The following is an 18,233-nucleotide window of genomic DNA, read 5'->3' on the forward strand; positions in this document are numbered from 1 at the left end:
CTTCTGCCATGATTAAGGACTGGCATGTCCCTTGTTTATGCTCTTGCACTCTCTTCTGAAACAGGCCTCACTTTTCTGTCCATATGAAATCTGCCTTTATTTTTCCTTTCCACTCCCATGAAAAGTCGCAGAGCTGTATCTTAACAGTACTGTCACGCTAAAGCAGTGGTCAATAGGCCTAAATATTTGTGCCTCAGCTCTGAAATGCGTAGCTCCCAAGACTATTGCGTGGAGCAAGTGGAGAAGTAAGGAGTCATGGAATGTTAATTTTAACCTAATTAGGAAGGGTGTGCTGTTAAATGTGCAGTATGATTAAGAGGCAAATAAGTGATCTTCAGTCTCATTGAATCCCATGTGAGCAAATGAAAGGCTTTACTCAGCTACACATATTGAAAATTTGGTCATAGTTTTTGGGAAGAACAGAAAACTAGCCAAACTTACGGCAAACAAAATATACTTCATTCAGGGTTAACGCATACAGCATAGCATAATGAACCTGCTTAAAGTGGTAGAGATATTTTCCTTTTTGTCAGGGACTTGAAGGCCAGCTCCTTCATCTTAAGCAGTGACAGGTTTTGTGCTAATTTATCATCTGTTTTAGAAACAGTAGTCTTGTTCCCACAGAGATATTCCAGGCCCCTTTCTAGGATGTTGAGCTTCCCTCATGAAGGAAATGATTGGCTTAGCAAGTGCTATTTGACATGAGAGCTTGGCACCTTGTTTGTTATTTAATTAAGGCAAATAATTAGTAGATTATTTTTTATTTTCCTTGCAGGTGAATCTCTTTTTCCTCTTGAACATCGTTCGTGTTCTGATCACCAAGCTCAAAGTTACCCACCAGGCCGAATCCAACCTCTACATGAAGGCTGTCAGAGCCACCCTCATTCTAGTGCCACTTCTTGGCATTGAGTTTGTACTCTTTCCCTGGCGACCAGAAGGCCGGATCGCTGAAGAGATTCATGACTATGTGATGCATATCCTTATGCACTATCAGGTATCATGTCTAAAGATGTCGTTGCCGTTTTCAGGGGTTCATTGCTAAGCTTCCTGCAAAATGAGTGATAGGCACATTTTAATCACTCCCATATCCAAACTTCAAATGTGGGCCTTGACAGGTTTCCCAGTGTTTCTTTCTGGTATAATGAATTTCCTGGTATTTTTTTTTAAACGAATGCTATGAATTTTCACATCATCTCGATGTGCAGTGCAGTTCACTAGGTGCTTTTTGTCCCAGAGAAATTCAACCAGTGGAGAAATTTTTCAAAGGATCTGAAAGGGCAGTAAAAATACTTACTTAGTCCTTGATCCACATGGAGGCTTTCCTTAGTACCTAGTATCTTGGCAGGGCCACCGGTAAGAAGGAGCTCCTTGCAGGCCCTGTCGATGGCAGATTTGGCCCTGTTCTTTTACTTGTTTGTAAATGGTTCTTCTTCCCAACCTACAGCATTGTTGTGTGGCTAAGCAGATTTGCCACAGAGGCAAATTCAGAGGGAGTCTGTTTCCAGAATGAAGAACGACAATTTACAGACAAGAAAACAAACAAGGCACCAGACCTGCAGTTTCATCAGGATGCAAAGGGCCAGCAAGAGAGAAGTCAACTTTGGGGCTCAGTTTTAGCTAACCCAAAGCAAATGGGAATATATCTGCTTTGATTTGGTCCAAATTATTTGTCTTACAAATGATCTGCTTTGAACCAAGCCCACACACTTCAATCTGTGTCCTAATATTATGAAATATTTACATATATTTGTATTTGTTCAAGTAGTTTAAAACCCATGAACATGGGGGAAATGAAGTGGTCTGACCTGCAAAAGGTGTAATACTCAGTGGCATTGCCCATTTGCTCAATCTCCAGTCTGCTGGCATATCTACTCTTTTCTTTCTTTCCTACTAAACAGTTCCGCTTTATGGCACAAGAAGTTCCTCCTTAAGCTTTTGTCTCTTCCCAACATGAATCTTTGGGTGGGATGCAGGGAAGAACCAGCAGCAGGGCGTCGCTAGCTCCCCCTCACCTATTGCAACTCCTACATCTCTCAGTCTGTTGATTGAGAGATGTTATGGATCGCATGGAATGATAGACGGGACAGTAAAATGGAAGGGGTTGAGCAGAACTGTCTTGCCCATGTGGAAAGCCCTTCCCATTCAAGCTCAGCTCCTTTGGACCTAATCAAAGCCGTTCAGTTTTTTTCTTCTCTCTCTCATCATATAGTGATGCTAATGCTATGTTTTTTTTTTAAAAAAACTGAAAATATCTTGTTTTATTCTGCAGGGCTTGCTGGTGGCCACAATATTCTGCTTCTTTAATGGAGAGGTACAGTTTACAAATTTATTTTGCTCTTGGACAGGTTTCGGGAATTCTTTGAAATCAAGTGACTTTAAAGTAGGCCTAGTCTGAGAATAGCCAAACCTTTAAAGAAATTCCTTATCACTCACCTTAATGTGACAAAGAACCCATGAGCATTTCTTTTTGTTTGTTTTTCAATAGCAGGACATGTATTTTGCTTCGTTCTGGAGTGCACTACATATGAAATAACATATAGGGTCAGACCTGTTGGGTCTGGATGCTACCTCATAGCAACTAAACATGTGCCCTAAAAGGTATTTTAAAAACTCCTGTAGGTTCACAAGGTGGAACTGAGCATTCTTTTAAAAGGCAGGTTGTCTCATCAAGGAATGCTTGGCAAGCTGGCCACATTTTTTAAAGAAAATCAGGATTAAACAACTTGAGGTGGATCCAGTGTTCACCCGCAGTGCCTTCAAGCAGGCCGCCTTATTGCCTAGAAACAGCAATAAGGAAGTAAGTACATAAATAAACTTTTTAAAATGTCCAATGAGAATCAGAAAATTAGAGGTAAAGGCCCAGCGTCTTTTGGTTTGGGGCAGTGCCCCGACCAGTCTTACGTAAAAGATGCCAGTCCACAAACAAACAAAACTTCATTCACCATACTTTTTATATCACACATGCACAAAAATGAAAGGCTCCAAGGGAGCCACAAAATGGCCTTGTGGGCCACACGTGGAGCAGAGACTGTGCTTGGTCCACCTCTGAGCCAGATGAAGATGGCAAGCCATTTGCGTGGTGTACTCACCACGTGGCACTTCCATTGCCACCCGGGTGGTTGCAGAACAAGTATTTTAGCATGGCAAAAAAAAAGAATGAAAACCCAGACTGTTCCCTCCCTGTTGTGTACTGTCACCTTCACCACAAACAGTTGATACTTAACACCTTCTGTTGCCACACAGAACACTTGTTTGTGCAAATTGCCATATTTTGTACCTGCACAGGCTAGGATTACTATCCCCCGTGAAGGCCTTCAGTAAACAAACCAAAATGGAGTCAAACTTTGAGCAGGGGGCCCTGTTCCTGCCACCCCTTAGCTCTATTCAGCCACCCTTACTAAAGCGAAACGGGATACATGAAGAAGAGGAGTGCACTCGCCCCAGCCCAACCATCCTTCATCCCATGGAGAGCCACAGTCTGGAAACCAAGCTCTGGCTTGGATCCTGAAGGAAGTTGAGGAAACTCATGGAGGCAAAGTTTCCTGCCCTCTCCCTGCAACCACCTGCACTCTTGCCTGACAAGCCTCTCCAGGAGGTTGGTGATCCCTAAACAATGTAAGGCCAGGCGAGGAAGAGGCCTGTGAGTGGGGAGAAGAGCCAGGAAGCCTTCTTTCTGTCAACTTCCTTCACCCTTTAAGATATCTTACCTCTTTTTGTAGCTGGCCCTGCATAAACTAGGTGCAGAAGCATACCGGTGCTCCTGTTTTTTCGGGGGGTGGGAGGGAACTATTTAACATCAGACGTTATCCTTCGTATGCTATCATCACAGTGATACAGTGGTGCCTCGCACAACGATTGCTTCATACAACGATGAATTCACACAGCGATGGGTTTTTTTGAGGAATTTCCCCCATCGTTTAACGATGTTCTCTATGGGGGAATTTCACTTAACGATGTCCCTTTTTGCTCATTTAAAAGTGTCTTAAAATGTTTGAAACCTGTTTTAAATGCTTGGATTCCATAGTGCACCTTGTGAAACATGTGCAAACTTAATTTGGTTTTGTTCTGAGTCTTCATTAATTTTTGATGATTTTTTTATTTTCCCCATTTAAATCAATTGAATGGACAGTTCAATTCATTTAAATAGGGAAAACAAAAAATCACCAAAAATTAAGGACGACTCAGAACAACACCAAATTAAGTTTGCATAGGGTTCAGGAGGTGGGCTAACAATTGCAAGCATTTAAAACCTGTTCCAAACATTGTAAGACACTTAAAAATGAGCGAAAAGGGACATCGGAAAAGACTTCAAAAGCACTGAAGCCGGCTTCAGTGCTTTTGAAGCTCTTCCGTTTTCGCTCATTTTTAAGGGTCTTACAATGTTTGGAACAGGTTTTAAATGCTTGCAATCGTTAGCCCACCTCCTGAACCCTATGCAAACTTAATTTGGTGTTGTTCTGAGTCGTCCTTAATTTTTGGTGATTTTTTGAATTTTCTCTCAATGGAATGCATTGGACGGAAAGTTCAATACATTCCAATGAGAGAAAATTCAAAAAATCACTAAAAATTAAGGACGACTCTAAACAACATCAAATTAAGTTTGCATAGGTTTCAGGAGGTGGACTAACCATTGCAATCATTTAAAACAGTGTCCAAACATTGTAAGACACTTTTACAGGAGCGAAAAAGGACTTCGCAAAGGCATTGAAATGTATTGAGTCGGCTTCAATACATTCCAATATAGGAAACATTGTTTCACTCAACGATGTTTCCTATGGGGATTTTCACTGAACGATGGCAATCTGTTCCAATTGGAACGGATTAACCAGTTTTCAATTCATTCCTATGGGAAATGGTGTTTCACAGAACGATGTTTCACACAACGTTGATTTTTTTGGAACCAATTAACATCGTTGTGTGAGGCACCAGTGTACTTTGCTACAATTTATGTGCAAGCATGATATTGCTATAATTTATGTACAACAACGGTAATATTACTTCGGTGTAGCTGACATGTTTGAAGCACAAATGCTCTACTCCCCTCCCTCTTGGGGGAGGGAAAAAACACACCCTCTAACAGAGCACATTTTGCAGCATGTCATTCCTCATGTCAACTGTTTCTTGGAAAAGATGGATTTTATGTACATTTGACCAAGGTCCCTACTAAATCAAACTTCCTGTTGCACAGGTGGCCTGCCACATTGTTTAAACGGAAACTATTGTAAAACAGAACATCCTTCCAAAGCAATGGATAAACAAAATGCAGGCGTCATATGCCTTCAATCTATTTTATCCAATGTATTTTTAACCAAGGTAGAAAAGCAGGCTGAACTCTATTCAGGAAACAGTTTTTCCACCAGCTTGATGGAAATGTGACTCAGGGTTGCTGATTGAAAAATTCCTGTCAGAATTAAGCCAACACATACCTCTTCGTGCCTTACCGCCGGCTGAATATCTGACAGGGGTCAAGATCTCCAGGGAAATATAATAATATAATACTTGGATGTCAATCCAACCCCTGCCCATGGTTGCTCACAGCTACGTACAGGACAGGCAGAATTTTGAAAAATTAATGTTAGGACTACATCACCCAGTATCCTGCAGTCCACAAGGTCACACTCGCAGGCCACAAAAGTAATTGTTTCAAGCTTTGGTACATAGGTTCCCACAAGCTCTCCAAGAGACTCTGCTATTGAGTGCCCAGAGACCATTGCCTAGGCCTGCATTTGCGTTTCAGCTTCGGTGGGATAATACCGTGGTCAGGGTTGGATGGATGGAACCACTTCTGAGTGGAAAGTCTCACCAGCATAGCAATGTGGGCTCATGCTATGTGTGCAAGTGTTGCCATTGCCCAATAGGACGGTGGGTGTTCTTCACAGAGAATACTGCGTGTGCAGCAGCAGTGTTAACAAGTTGGGAAGCTATGTGGGTAACCTTCTCTTGCTTTTTTCCATTTGCCTCAGAAAACCCTCCAAAACACTGCATTTGAACTCAAATCGGCTGAGTCCTTGTCCAACACTTAATACACTGCAAATATATTTATTTATTTATTTATTTATTTATTTATTTATTTATTTATTTATTTATTTATTTATTTATTTATTTATTTTATATCCCGCCTATCTAGTTGGTTAAGACCACTCTAGGCGGCTAGAGTCAGAGATGTGAGTTCAAATCCTGTTTGGCTCTGGAAACTCACCGAGGGGTGGCCATAGCAAACTACTCCTTGAACATTTCCCATATTGGTTAGAGTTGGCATAAGCTGGAGGTGACTTGATGTCACATAAATACAGTACAGTATATCTGTCAGTCTGTCTAGTGTGTGTGTGTGTGTATGATCATGTTTTGTTTTGTTTTTACTTATATCTATTCATTGTTTTCCTCCCCAAATGGAATAGGTCCAGTCTGTTTTGAGGAGACACTGGAACCAATACAGGATCCAATTTGAGCACAGTTTTGCCCATTCAGATGGTCTTCGCTCGGCTTCATATACAGTCTCCTCCTCAATCACTGATGGTCAAAGCTTCACCTACAATCACGACTGCACCAGTGAACATTTAAATGGCAAAACCTTTCATGACTTGGACAATGTGGTCTTTAAAGCTGACAAATTGTATGGCTGATCATGGAAGACTGCTTTTTCCCCTCCCGTACCTTGTGATGTGTTGAGTGGATGACTTCATGTGCGCGGAAGAACTTTTCTTTGTCGGTCTGGGGTTGGTTGTCCATGAAAGTTGCAATGAATATCAGTGTGTTTCTCACATGTGCCCATGCATTCGCGTAGCTTAGCACATGAGCGTTTGTTCTTAGTTGTTTGTACACTGGAGCAGATCATGTCCATTAATTGAAATTTTAATTTTTTTTTTTTTTTTTTTTTTTTTTTTGGGAGTTCTGGATTTTCAACATTCAGAGAAACACTTAATAGGGATCAATCATGCTCTGGTTACATGCACATGTGTGAATAGGTCTTGTACATATAAATATTGAGGTAGATAGCTGTTGCCTCTTCAGTTTCTACTGTGTAGATAAAATGGGCAGTTATTTCATATGAAGGGAGTGAAAGAAATTATTATAATTATAATTATTTTTTCCCAGCAGTTTGTATTGTGACTGGGTTGTTTTTTGAAGCCATTTTGCTTTTTCGCAAGAACCTGTACATATTGTATAAAACACACAGTACTTGTGTTGTCTTAAGTGCAGCCAACAAATGCAACCTTGATATTGAAAAACAATGCAATAATTGAACTTCATTCTTCTTATTTACTGTGCAATGTTTGACTCTGACAAGGATAAATATAAATCTGCAACATTTTAAACTGGGCATGTGGCAAGGCGGCTGGAAATCCTAGAGCCAGCACTGTGCAAGATAGATCTGCCTCTTCTCTATCTGCTCCTACAAGGAACCTGTCGTAAGAGATGAGAAGGGTCTCTCAAGTCTCCTGCAGGCACAGGGATCTAGACCCTTGCATGAAGTTTCCGTGATCGCATAGGCTTTCTTTGCTTGGAATGAAGGAGTCTGGGTTTTTTTTCTCCATACATTGATGTAACCGCTTCAGTGAAGTGAATGCTTAAGCAGCAGTTCTATGTGTATGTGTGTATTGGCATACATACTGATAGTGGGATAAACTCCATAGAGTTTATATTAATGGCAGCGGCTGATTGGTATTTTATGAAGAAATTAGGCACTTAGCTGATCCCAAAGGCCTCTAGTCTTTACTTAGGGCCTGTCCAGACTGTTTTTTTGGTGTGGGCTGGGCTGGGCTGCAAAGAGCTGGCCGAGATTGGGGGAAGGAGCAGTGTGCTGTTTCGTGCACTCTTTCCATCTGAACAGCATATAGGCTTTTGTGTTAATTAAAAGCTTCCCTTGATTGTCTGCAGTCGGTCAGGGGTAGTGAAATTGTTTTTTTGAAAAACATCTGTTAGATCGTCACTGGTGTGATGTATCACTTTGATTAAATTTCTAAAAATGCTTTTCTTTGCTTGTCTATGTATTGCCAATCAAAAAACTGCCCACAGGCCCTGTTTCAATCAGCAATACAGACAGGCAAAGGAAAAAAAATAATTTAATCAAAGTGCTTAAACTAGCAACAATCTAGCAGATGCAATGAAAAAATAATTTCACTTCCCTTGACCCTCCACAGACGATCAGGGGAAGTGTTCAATTTCTGATACCCTGAAGAGGCTCATATACCACTTCAGGATATTGGAAATTGCCACTGGAAGAAGCTGCAAGACTAGTTTAGTCTCTTCCAAGTGATTGCACTCACTTAGAATTGACTAAACTGGAGCCCTCCAACCTGCACCAAAATGGTATAACCCTCTAACAGTTCAAAAAGGTGTTGGTTGGGGGAAATTGGTTTGTTCCAGCAATGTCCATGTGTGGATGCTGGAAAAAAGAGTAGACTAACCTGACCCATCAGTGCACCAAACAGTGGGACAAACACCCATGTGGACAGGCTCTCACTTTGGTCCTCTCCCCCCCCCCCAATGATGATGCATTTAATACTTTGAAGCTGCGGTTTGTCTTCTCAGCCACATATTTGGGTCTCAAAGCCCAGGTCAGGAGGTAGTTGCAGCTGTCCAGTCTTGCCGTGATACAGATGTTTGGATGGGTACATACAGATGAGAGAGGTCATATAGAGTGAAACATGGCCCCAGCGCATTGGACTGTGCAGAATATCGTCCTGAATCTCCCCGCCATTTATGGAGTGGCCACAAGAGGTCTGAGACCTTTTGTCAAAGACAGCAAAAATCAAGTAAAATCAGAATGCCAGGAGACTCGGTCAGCATAGCTACTTACAGGTATCTGGTTATTAAAGACTCTGTAGTACAGAGAATATAGAGGAGTGATGTCGCAGCCAGGGGACAGGATGGGTGACTGGATTCATTATTTAATTATTTCTTCCTGAGCAGAAACTGCCAGGGTGTGTGTGTATGTGCGTGCGTGTGCACGCGTGTGCGTGTGTGTATGTGTGTTTCTGTCATACTGGAAGCTGTTGTTAAAACCCTTTGGACTGATGACATCCTTAATATGAGCAGAGACCAAATGTGGATAAACCAAGCATGGCTGGCAACTCAGCTCAAAAGCCCCTTAGCCATATAACCCCTAAGCTTGTCATATGCTCGCTTTTGAAAGGTTGAATGCTTTTAAGGGCCATCGTCCCTCTCCTCCTCTTCCTTGGTTTCCTTTTGTTCTTGCTTTGTGTTGTTTGAAGTGGATGGGAGGCATAATGATAAGAGACGTGCATATTATTTCACCTCAGGCAACACTGCTTAAATTCGATAGTAGTCAGCAGGATGTGAAGGGACTTAACCGTGCGCAGGAGAGTAATTGTAGCTTTATGAAGGATGCCTTGGAACGTCTTCTGGGAAATGTGCTCCAAGAGTGGCCCAAATTAAAGAATCTCTTCTTGCCACATCCTGTTGTGTGACATTAACAGGTTTTATGTTTCTGCCTCCACTTAACACATAGCAGTACTTTTTTTGCAATGTATAACACCACTACCATGATATTTTTAATGGATTATAGTTTTGGAAAATATTAAGTATATTTTAAAAAATTCAAGTTACTCTGACATGAACTTTGAAGTGCAGTATGATGTCCTTTGATGAAATATTTTGATTATATAGATATTTCATATATGGTTTATTGCCTAGCCAAGTGAAGATTTGGAGCATGTGGACTGAGGTGAAATAAATTTCCGTAAAAATCATAGGAACGTTCTTTTTAAAAAAATCTGTTGCTTCTTTAATGGGAAGTATATCTTGCAACTGTCACATTATATAGATTTTTTTTTTAAAAAAAAGAAACAAAATACCTCCGGAATTGTGAAAACAACTGGCAAAGGATTAATATGAAATTGTCTGTTGTCTTCCTTGGAACATCATTGTGGATGATGAAATACTTGGTTCCTTTCTTCCTGAGAGTTATAACTGTCATAAGCAGGCCTCAGTTACTTGGCAGCTCATTTGTTCGCTGATAGGATGCTCTGAAGGTTGGAAGCCTTTAAGGACGGTTTTCATACTCACGTAGTCATGTTTTTGGTTAAACCTATTATGAAACGCCCATAGGATGCCTGGTAGGTTGCTCTCTTAGATAGTATTTGACTGGATAATGAAATGGCTGGGTGCTCTTATTAAAGTCACTGAAATCTCATCGCTTTTATTTATCTTGAAAGGCATAGCCATGTTATACTCAGGGCTATGTGTAGGCTGTGATTCAGAATAGAAAGGCTATAAATTTTACCTTTCAAGGGTCAAACTCGATGATGTAAATAGCTCATATTTAGAGGCAGTGCTCCCTTAAATGGCACTTTCTCTTGCACACATGCCTTTACTTCACCTTCCTGTCTTGCATTCCTGTCTGCTTTTGTTTGTCATTGGCTACTCTTAGTAGAAACAGGCTTAACTGACAAGTTTGGTTGCCCGGAATTGTATTTTTGAGAAAATCTTGTTATGGGAATATTCATTTCTTTTATCATCCAGTCTGACCACAAAACAATCTCTCTTCAAAGAGTAGACAAATTTTTAGCCTGTAAGAGTTATGAAAATGTCTGTTGAAATCTCAGAAAGCACAACCTTCTACTAAAAGAACCTTCAAGACTCCTGTTTAGCAACTCCGCAAGAAGAGAATAATTTATGCATTTTTAAAAAAATGTTGGGGAAATGTGCATAATGTAGGTCACAAATATCAGATTTTCTCATAAAGGAGAATTGAATTTGAATTTTTGTTAGTTTAGGGTACATTTACTGTGCTGGCATCCTCCAGGATCACATCTAGGCCTACAGTTGCACAAAAGGTCGTGTTTTAATTACACATCATGCAGCTTTCTTGGCAGAAAGATGCAGACTGTACCATTGGCTCCAGCCATGACATCATGAAGGGCAGATGTTTGTCTTCCAGCTTGTTTGTGTTTTTTTTTCCATGGATCTTTGGTCATGGGTGTGGTACCTTTGAGTTCACTCAAAAGGCTTTCAACAGCAGCACAAGAAGCAGGCCTCCAACATGTTGGAATGCTCTGGAATATTACTCGGTTTGCAATTTTTTTTTATCTTCCTGTCTTACTTGATCAGCACAAATTTGAGGAAAAGTCAGAACCACTTCCTTGCACTGAAGGCCAAGTTGGATCAATCAGCATCTGCTGTGACTTCCTCTTATGAATGGAGAACACTGCAAATGCCATCTGGAAAAACCTGTGTATATCTGGAATGTTTCTTCTGTTGAAGACAATGGGAATCTTTGGGAACATGGAGCTTTGGTCTGTACCCGTGTCTGTCATGATACATCTTACAGTGACCATTCTTATATATATTGCTAAGGCACCCAACTTCTTCTATCTCTTTTTTTGAGAACTATCTATCATTTGCTTGCACTGCCCTGGACATTAGAACACTTTAACCTCCATGCTGCACTGTCTCCAGTTTAATGGCTTAGGGCTTTTCCACCAGCGCATGCAGACATTACATCACACGTATCTCATAACTTTTGAATTCTCAGGTGAACTGTCTCCATTAAAAAGTGTTGCATTTGAGGGGATCCTGGTTGATAAAAAAAGTTCTCTCTGATGGTAAATTGAGACATATATATCATTGGTTGATGTTCCAATCAACTTATAATCATGTGTGTGAACCACCCGTTGGTAGCTTGAATCCAGGGATCAGCTTGCTTATTAGACAATATGTTGTTCTATGGGTGGTGTGATTGAAATGTGGTTAGAAAACAAGCTTCTTGAAAAAATGTCCTCTTTGAAGTGGTTCAAAGTTCTTTTAAAGCTATCATTTTAGCTATTTAGTGAACGTAAATAACATGAGGAGTCAAATAAGGAAATGTTTTTAAGACTCTTATCTTACTTTTAAAAAATCTAATAATGAGTATGTTAATTTTAAAGTTGATGGGTAATACTTCAAATGAATAAATATCTATTTTTCTTCAGATGGATTCAGTTAATAAAATATCAGAAACGATATTCCTAAGTAAATATGTAATCTTTGATGATGATGATCACATTTTCATTATATCTTTGGACAATTAGTGTAATCTTCGCGGCAGTGAGATGCTGGTCACTCTCAGTACAGCGGTGCCTCACATAGCGAGGTTAATCCGTTCCAGATTAACATTCGGTATAGCGAAACATCGCTAAACGGGGCAGGAAAAGCCATTGGAACGCATTAAACATTGTTTAATGCGTTCCAAAAGGCTCCTTTACTCACCGTTCAGCGACGTTCCAGGATGGCCGGCAGCCATTTTCGCGCCCTCCCCTCACTTAACGAGGGCGCGAAAACGCTGCACGTGGCCATTTTGGGGCTTCCGGCGGCCATTTTGGACCCACCAAACAGCTGATCGGCGCGTCGCAAAGCGAAGGTCAGTAAGCGAACCGCTTACCGACCTTCGTAGAGCGAGTTTCGCCCTATCTAAAACTTGTTGAGCGATCGCATTAGCGATACCAAAAAAGGGATTGCTATGCGATTTCGGCGTTGTACAGTGCGCTCATTAAGTAAGGCACCACTGTATTGTAAAAAATGTAAAAACAAAACAGACAACACAGCTATAACCACAGATAGAATCATAGAATGATGGCGTTGGAAGGGGCCTAGAAGGCCATCGAGTCCAACCCCCTGCTCAAGGCGGGAACGCAAATAAAAGCAGATCTGACAGAGGGTGGCCCAATTTTCTCTTGAATGCCTGCACCACTGAAACGCTCACCACCTCCTGAGGTCATGGGATCCGTTGTCATTCTCTCAACACACTTTCCTGCAAGTCAGCTGCAGGGAAACCACCTGAATAAAGCCAGGTGGCTAGGCCTTAAAAGCTTGTTTGTCTGTTAGCAGCTATTTGAACACATTTATACTACCAAATCCTACCTATTCTGGGCAATCCTGAGCCGACTGGCACATTTTGAGCCATCACAGTAATGAATTTTTCCAGACCGAAATATCATGCTGTGACATTTGTCAGAACTTATCAGCAGTGCCACCAGGTTCTAGTCCAGTGATGGCGAACCTTTTTGAGCCTGAGTGCCCAAACTGCAACACAAAGCCAACCACAACCATCTCAAAAAGTCCCACTCCTTCGGCCGCACAACCATCAGCACCGGCCCGGGACACTCCCCACTCCACCTCTGGATGCAGTCCTTAAAGGTGCAGTCAGAAGGAGCCGGGTGTTTCCATGCCTTGCATCCGGGTATGTGGGTGGGTGTTTGTGGCAGCCATGGCCATCTTGTCTCTCCCTCCTTTCCCTAGAGTTCTTCCTGAAATCTGGGACTGGAGGATGGATAAGTATTTCTTGATGGCAACTTATGGCTCGCATGCCCACAGAGAGAGCTCTGCGTGCCAGCTGTGTCACGCGTGCCATAGGTTTGCCATCACTGTTTTAATCCCTTGTCATGTACAGTTTTATTTGAATTGCATAGATCAAAATTGTTCCAGCAAATGTGTGGCATTTTGCCACTCCGATGTTTGGGTGAATGATGGTTAACAAGGTGTTACTGTCTGGTTATAACGTCGGCACAGGGGAGCCTGAAAGTTGTTTGTCTCTGCGTGTTTTCATGTTGTTCATGTAAGTGGCCTGGGATTAATCTTGAAAATAAAAGTAGGGAAAATATGATGAACCATTATCCCACTTCTTCACTGAAGTCACTTTCTGAAAAACAGCCAAAAGTTTTGTTGAAGGTCTAATACAGAAGGGAGCCTGGAGAATCCAGTCTTCTTGGCAGGTCACTGGAAGATGCTGCTTTGGCAGAAAGATGTTGTTGGTTGTCTCCTTCGAAACAGCAGGCTATCCAGATGAAAAATGATGGGTGATGCTCAATTCTGTTTCTACAGTTCATGCAACGGAAGAGAATAGCTGCCGAGCGCAAAGTCCTTTGGGACTGATTTACTGGAGAAAGGGGGAATAAACTAACACGGTCAAATACTTGCTTTTTCTTTCCCTTTCTCAGTGACCAAGAGAGGAGCTTGGGATTTGCAAGAAGTTCTCCTTGTTTTTAAACCCAGGTGAGAAAAAAAAAACTAGGACAAGAAACACACACCTCCATCCTATCCGTTGAGGGACGTACATTGCTGACCTTGGATGCTTTATTGTAGAAAGATAGATAGTAGTTTTTAAAAGGCCACTGCTTGTATTGGCCGCTGCAGCAGAGCACCAGGGCAGCGTCAGGAGCAGATCTATATCGGGTGACCCACCTGTCATCTGATAACCCACTGTGTCATCGTGTTGCCTGGTAACCACTGAGTTGGCAAGCAGTAAGGGATATGCACCCACTCCGGGTGAAAATCTCCTAGGGTGGAGAGAGCCCTCTTGGTTTCCACTGTGGGGAACTGTGGCAGCCCTCCCAAACCAGGCCTGCCCTTGTCAGTGCCCGCCACCACAGACTGTCTGCAGATTGGGGCAGGCAGCAGTGCCTAGAACTCTTCTCTGGTACAAGGGTGCTTGTGAAGACGATACCCAAAATGGAGGCCAGGTGGTGTCATCACTCCTTGCTGGTTCGCAAACTCTACCTCAACCCTGATAAGCATTCACGAGGTGATGATGGTGACCCTGGCTTCTTTCAATACTGTTTTAAAATGGGGGCAACACAAGAACTGTACATTCCTCCCTTCAGAGCCAAATGGAGACAATGGATTAGATGTGAATTGTGTGGAGTGGGAAAGCTTCATGAAGTGGATGGTCCCATCAATGGAAGGGAGAGACAGTGTACGGAGATTCCCTTCCCTGTTCCCCTTTGATGCCATCCCAAAGACAGCACAAGAAAGAGACAGAATAATAAGTCCTCATCTTCATCAAAAGAGCCATTTAATTTCATGCCTTAGGCACTTCACATCATGCAGGCAAACAACTCTCACAAGGAAAGGAGGGTAGCATGGTATTCTCACCAGGGTTAAAAGACACTGAGCACATGCCTCTGCAAATAAGGTTACGTCCCAGGTGGGTGGTTAACATTCCTGCATGTGTCTGTTCTCAGAACCTAAAAGAGATTTTTTTAAAATACAATGATAATTTAAAGCTTTTTCTAATTTCAGTAGCATTGCCTTGAAGCAAGGGCACGCAAATGTTTCATTGTTGAGGGGGGAACAGGGGTAAGTGTTGCTTCCGATGAGTTTGTGGAAGGTGTTTTGCTACAACAGGAGTCAGTAAGAAGACACCCCTCAAACACACTTTTATCCCCTACTAGTGCAGAGCTTAGAAAAGTTACATTTTTGGGACAAGCACTTAAAGACAGCCCAGCATGGTCTATTTGGGGGCTTGTGGTTCAAAAAAAAAGGAACTTTCTGAAGCTTTGCCAGATAACTAAGTTCTGTTTAACTTTTTTAGCCAACAACTCAATGAGAAGATGGGATTGACCTCTCCCCCAACCCCCCGCGAACTGGCATTCTGTCCAATGGAGATGTGGCACTGTCACTACAGGGGCACCACAGCTGGTGGGATGTTCTACATCACGGTGGGGGAAATGTTTGTAAGTTTTTGGCCAACGTCCCTCCCCTGTCTGCTCATCATCTCAGTATGGCCAATAGGTGACGGCGTGGTCTGTAGTCCTATATGGCGAGACAGCAATTCCCTACTCCATTCTCTACAGCAGTGGTTCCCAACCTTGGATAATCCCGTTGTTCTTGGACTGCAACTCCCAGAAACTTTGGCCAGAACAACTGGTGGTGAAGGCTCCTGGGAATTTTAGTCCAAGAACACCTGGGTTACCCAGGACTGGGAGCCCCTGCTGTACATACAGGAAGCAAATATTTTCCTTCTGGTGAGCTAGATTTTCCATAGACATAAAATATTTCCTGCTGCTAATTTAAATTGGTTTGCCCACCATTCCCCATGTCCTCTTGGGAGTTAGAGTTCATTTGAAAGTGACCAGGCCTCTGCAGATTATTTCCAGCGTCTTATATGAGCTACTCTTTATATGGTGAAACAATAAAGGGCCTGTGGCTTTTCAAAATGTTCTAAACTGCAATCCCCAATAGCATTGACTATTCTTAAGGACATGATGGGAATTACAGTCTGTTAAGATGGGTGGGGCGGGGGCTGCACAGTCTTCTCTTCCTCCTCCTCGAGCTCTGGTGGGGTTTCCTAATCATGACACTTTTCCTCCGAGACTATGCCTCCTCCTCTTAGAAGAAGAGATTCTATAGGAAGTCCGCTTGCCAAAGCCTGACAAAAAAAAGCTGCAGTGAGAGTAATTAAGCGCAACCATCAAGGGCAGCAAGGCGACACTGAGAGCATTTGTTGACTCCAGAGCTTAGAAGACGGGAGGCCAATATAGTGGGGAAGACTTGCATGTAGAGCCCCTGAGGCCCCAGTGCAGAAACATGCACCACAGAGGAGTAATGGCTGGTGTCAGGAAGCTCTGGATTCTCCCACAATTCAGCCTGAGATGATTGATTAGGGTTCTGAACCATTAACTACCATTGGCTGGTTTGTTTATTTCATTAGCCCCATACGCTACTTTATATGCCACTCTGCAAGCGCAATGCACTGTTCAGGGTGGTTCACAACAAAAAGAATAACAGATAAATAAAAATGTGTGAAATTATAAAAAACAATAAAAACTAAATGCCATCAAAACAAACATAATATAAAGGCACTTCCCGTTGTTGTTGTTGTTTCAGTTTATATGCCACCCCATAGTGAGCACCCTCTGGGCAGTTTATAATATGATTATGCAAGCAACGCTTTGCCTCCCAAGTGAGCTGGGTACTTATTTTGCCAACCTCAGAAGAATGGAAGGCTGAGTCAACCTCAATGCCAACCTCAGAAGAATGGAAGGCTGAGTCAACCTCAAGCTGGCTATCTGAATCCATCAGGACTGAACTCGGGTCATGAGCAGAGGTTTGACTACAGTTTAACCACTGCAACAAGGGGCTCCTTGCCAAATTCTTGAACTATCTGCCATAGATGTAAGAACCTTTGAGGAGACCTTATGTTGGTGATAAGGCTCAAGTACCTTAGATCAATGCTTCATAGAAATGCAGGAAGCGTTTGTGCAGATTTTGTAGTTCACTGTTGCACTCACACCAGGCCAAAACAATATAACCAGTTTTAACACCTCTGTAGTGTTGCTCACAGGCTTGTTTATATCACAGTCTCAGGGCTTTTTAAAATGGGTGCATATGCTAGGCATCTTCAGGATAAACTTGAGACCTGGTTGGTTGAAGAAAATAGGATAGCTGTAGAGCAAGCCAGTTTTAGAGAGTGTAGATCCACCATGGACCATTGTCTCATTATCCAACACCTTATAATGAAATATGCATCAAAGGGTCAAACGTTATATGCCGCATTTGTCGATCTGAAAGCGGCTTTCGATTCAATTTCGAGACAGCAACTATGGGCCAATTTAGAAGCCACCTCAACAGATAAACGATTACTTCTATTGTCGCATGTGCTACATCAGTGGTTCTTAACGTGGGCAATAATGCTCCCCAGGGGGCGATTTCATTTTTCAGGGGGGCAGTAGAACGAAAAGGGGCGGTGTGGGGGCAAAAAAACAGAAGGGGGTGGTAGGGGGGCACTGGAGCGAGCCAAACCTGTGAAGGCAACTGCAGCCGCAGTGCTGGCAGTAGATCTGGTGCTGCTGCTGCCGCCAGATGATCCAGCTCTTTCTACCTGCCACGTCTCGCCTTTCTCCTTTATGGGAGCACTGAGTGTGGATCGGGTGGAAGGAAAGGGTCTCTTGGATCCTCATCCTCACCCAATGAAGCGCTGCCTCGCACCCGGGTGGGGAGGGAGACAAGGTAGGTAGGTAGGTAGGTAGGTAGGTAGGTAGGTAGGTAGGTAGGTAGGTAGGTAGGTAGGTAGGTAGGTAGGTAGGTAGGTAGGTAACATATCACCTCAGGGAGGGGGGCGATGATAACTTCCTCAATGGCTCAAGGGGGTGTTTCTTTCAAAAAGGTTAAGAACCACTGTGCTACATGACAATACCAACCTCCAGGTTAGGCTCAAGAGGAAAGGAAATTTAACAGAACCGATTAACACCTATAGATGAGTAAGACAGGGCTGCTTACTGGCCTCCTCTCTGTTTAATTTATACATAAATGACATTGTAGAATACCTGAACTCTCCTAGTCTCCACCCTCCAAAATTACATCAAAGACATATTTCTATCCTCCTTCATGCAGACAATGCTGTGCTTTTAGTGAGAACTCCAATCAGCCTAAAGAGAGCCCTTAAGCAATTTGCAGACTTCTGCAAAATGAAGGAATTAGAAATAAATTATCAAAAGACAAAATTATGGCCTTTG

The 18,233-nt window shown here is 42.5% G+C and overlaps 1 protein-coding gene across 1 annotated transcript in view; it reads left to right on the plus strand.

Moving 5' to 3' along the window:
- The window catches only part of CALCRL (calcitonin receptor like receptor), a 102,810-nt gene extending 90,844 nt beyond the window's left edge, over positions 1 to 11,966 (plus strand). Inside the window, exons 11-13 of the mRNA XM_072981269.2 lie at positions 776 to 994; positions 2,270 to 2,311; positions 6,399 to 11,966. Coding sequence (XP_072837370.2) covers positions 776 to 994; positions 2,270 to 2,311; positions 6,399 to 6,623 — 486 coding nt within the window. The 3' untranslated portion in view covers positions 6,624 to 11,966. The remainder of the gene's footprint in view (positions 1 to 775; positions 995 to 2,269; positions 2,312 to 6,398) is intronic.
- Positions 11,967 to 18,233: the final 6,267 nt, after the last annotated feature.

This window comes from Pogona vitticeps, chromosome 1 (assembly GCF_051106095.1).
Source record: "Pogona vitticeps strain Pit_001003342236 chromosome 1, PviZW2.1, whole genome shotgun sequence".
In the NCBI taxonomy this organism is placed as follows: Eukaryota; Metazoa; Chordata; class Lepidosauria; order Squamata; family Agamidae; genus Pogona; species Pogona vitticeps.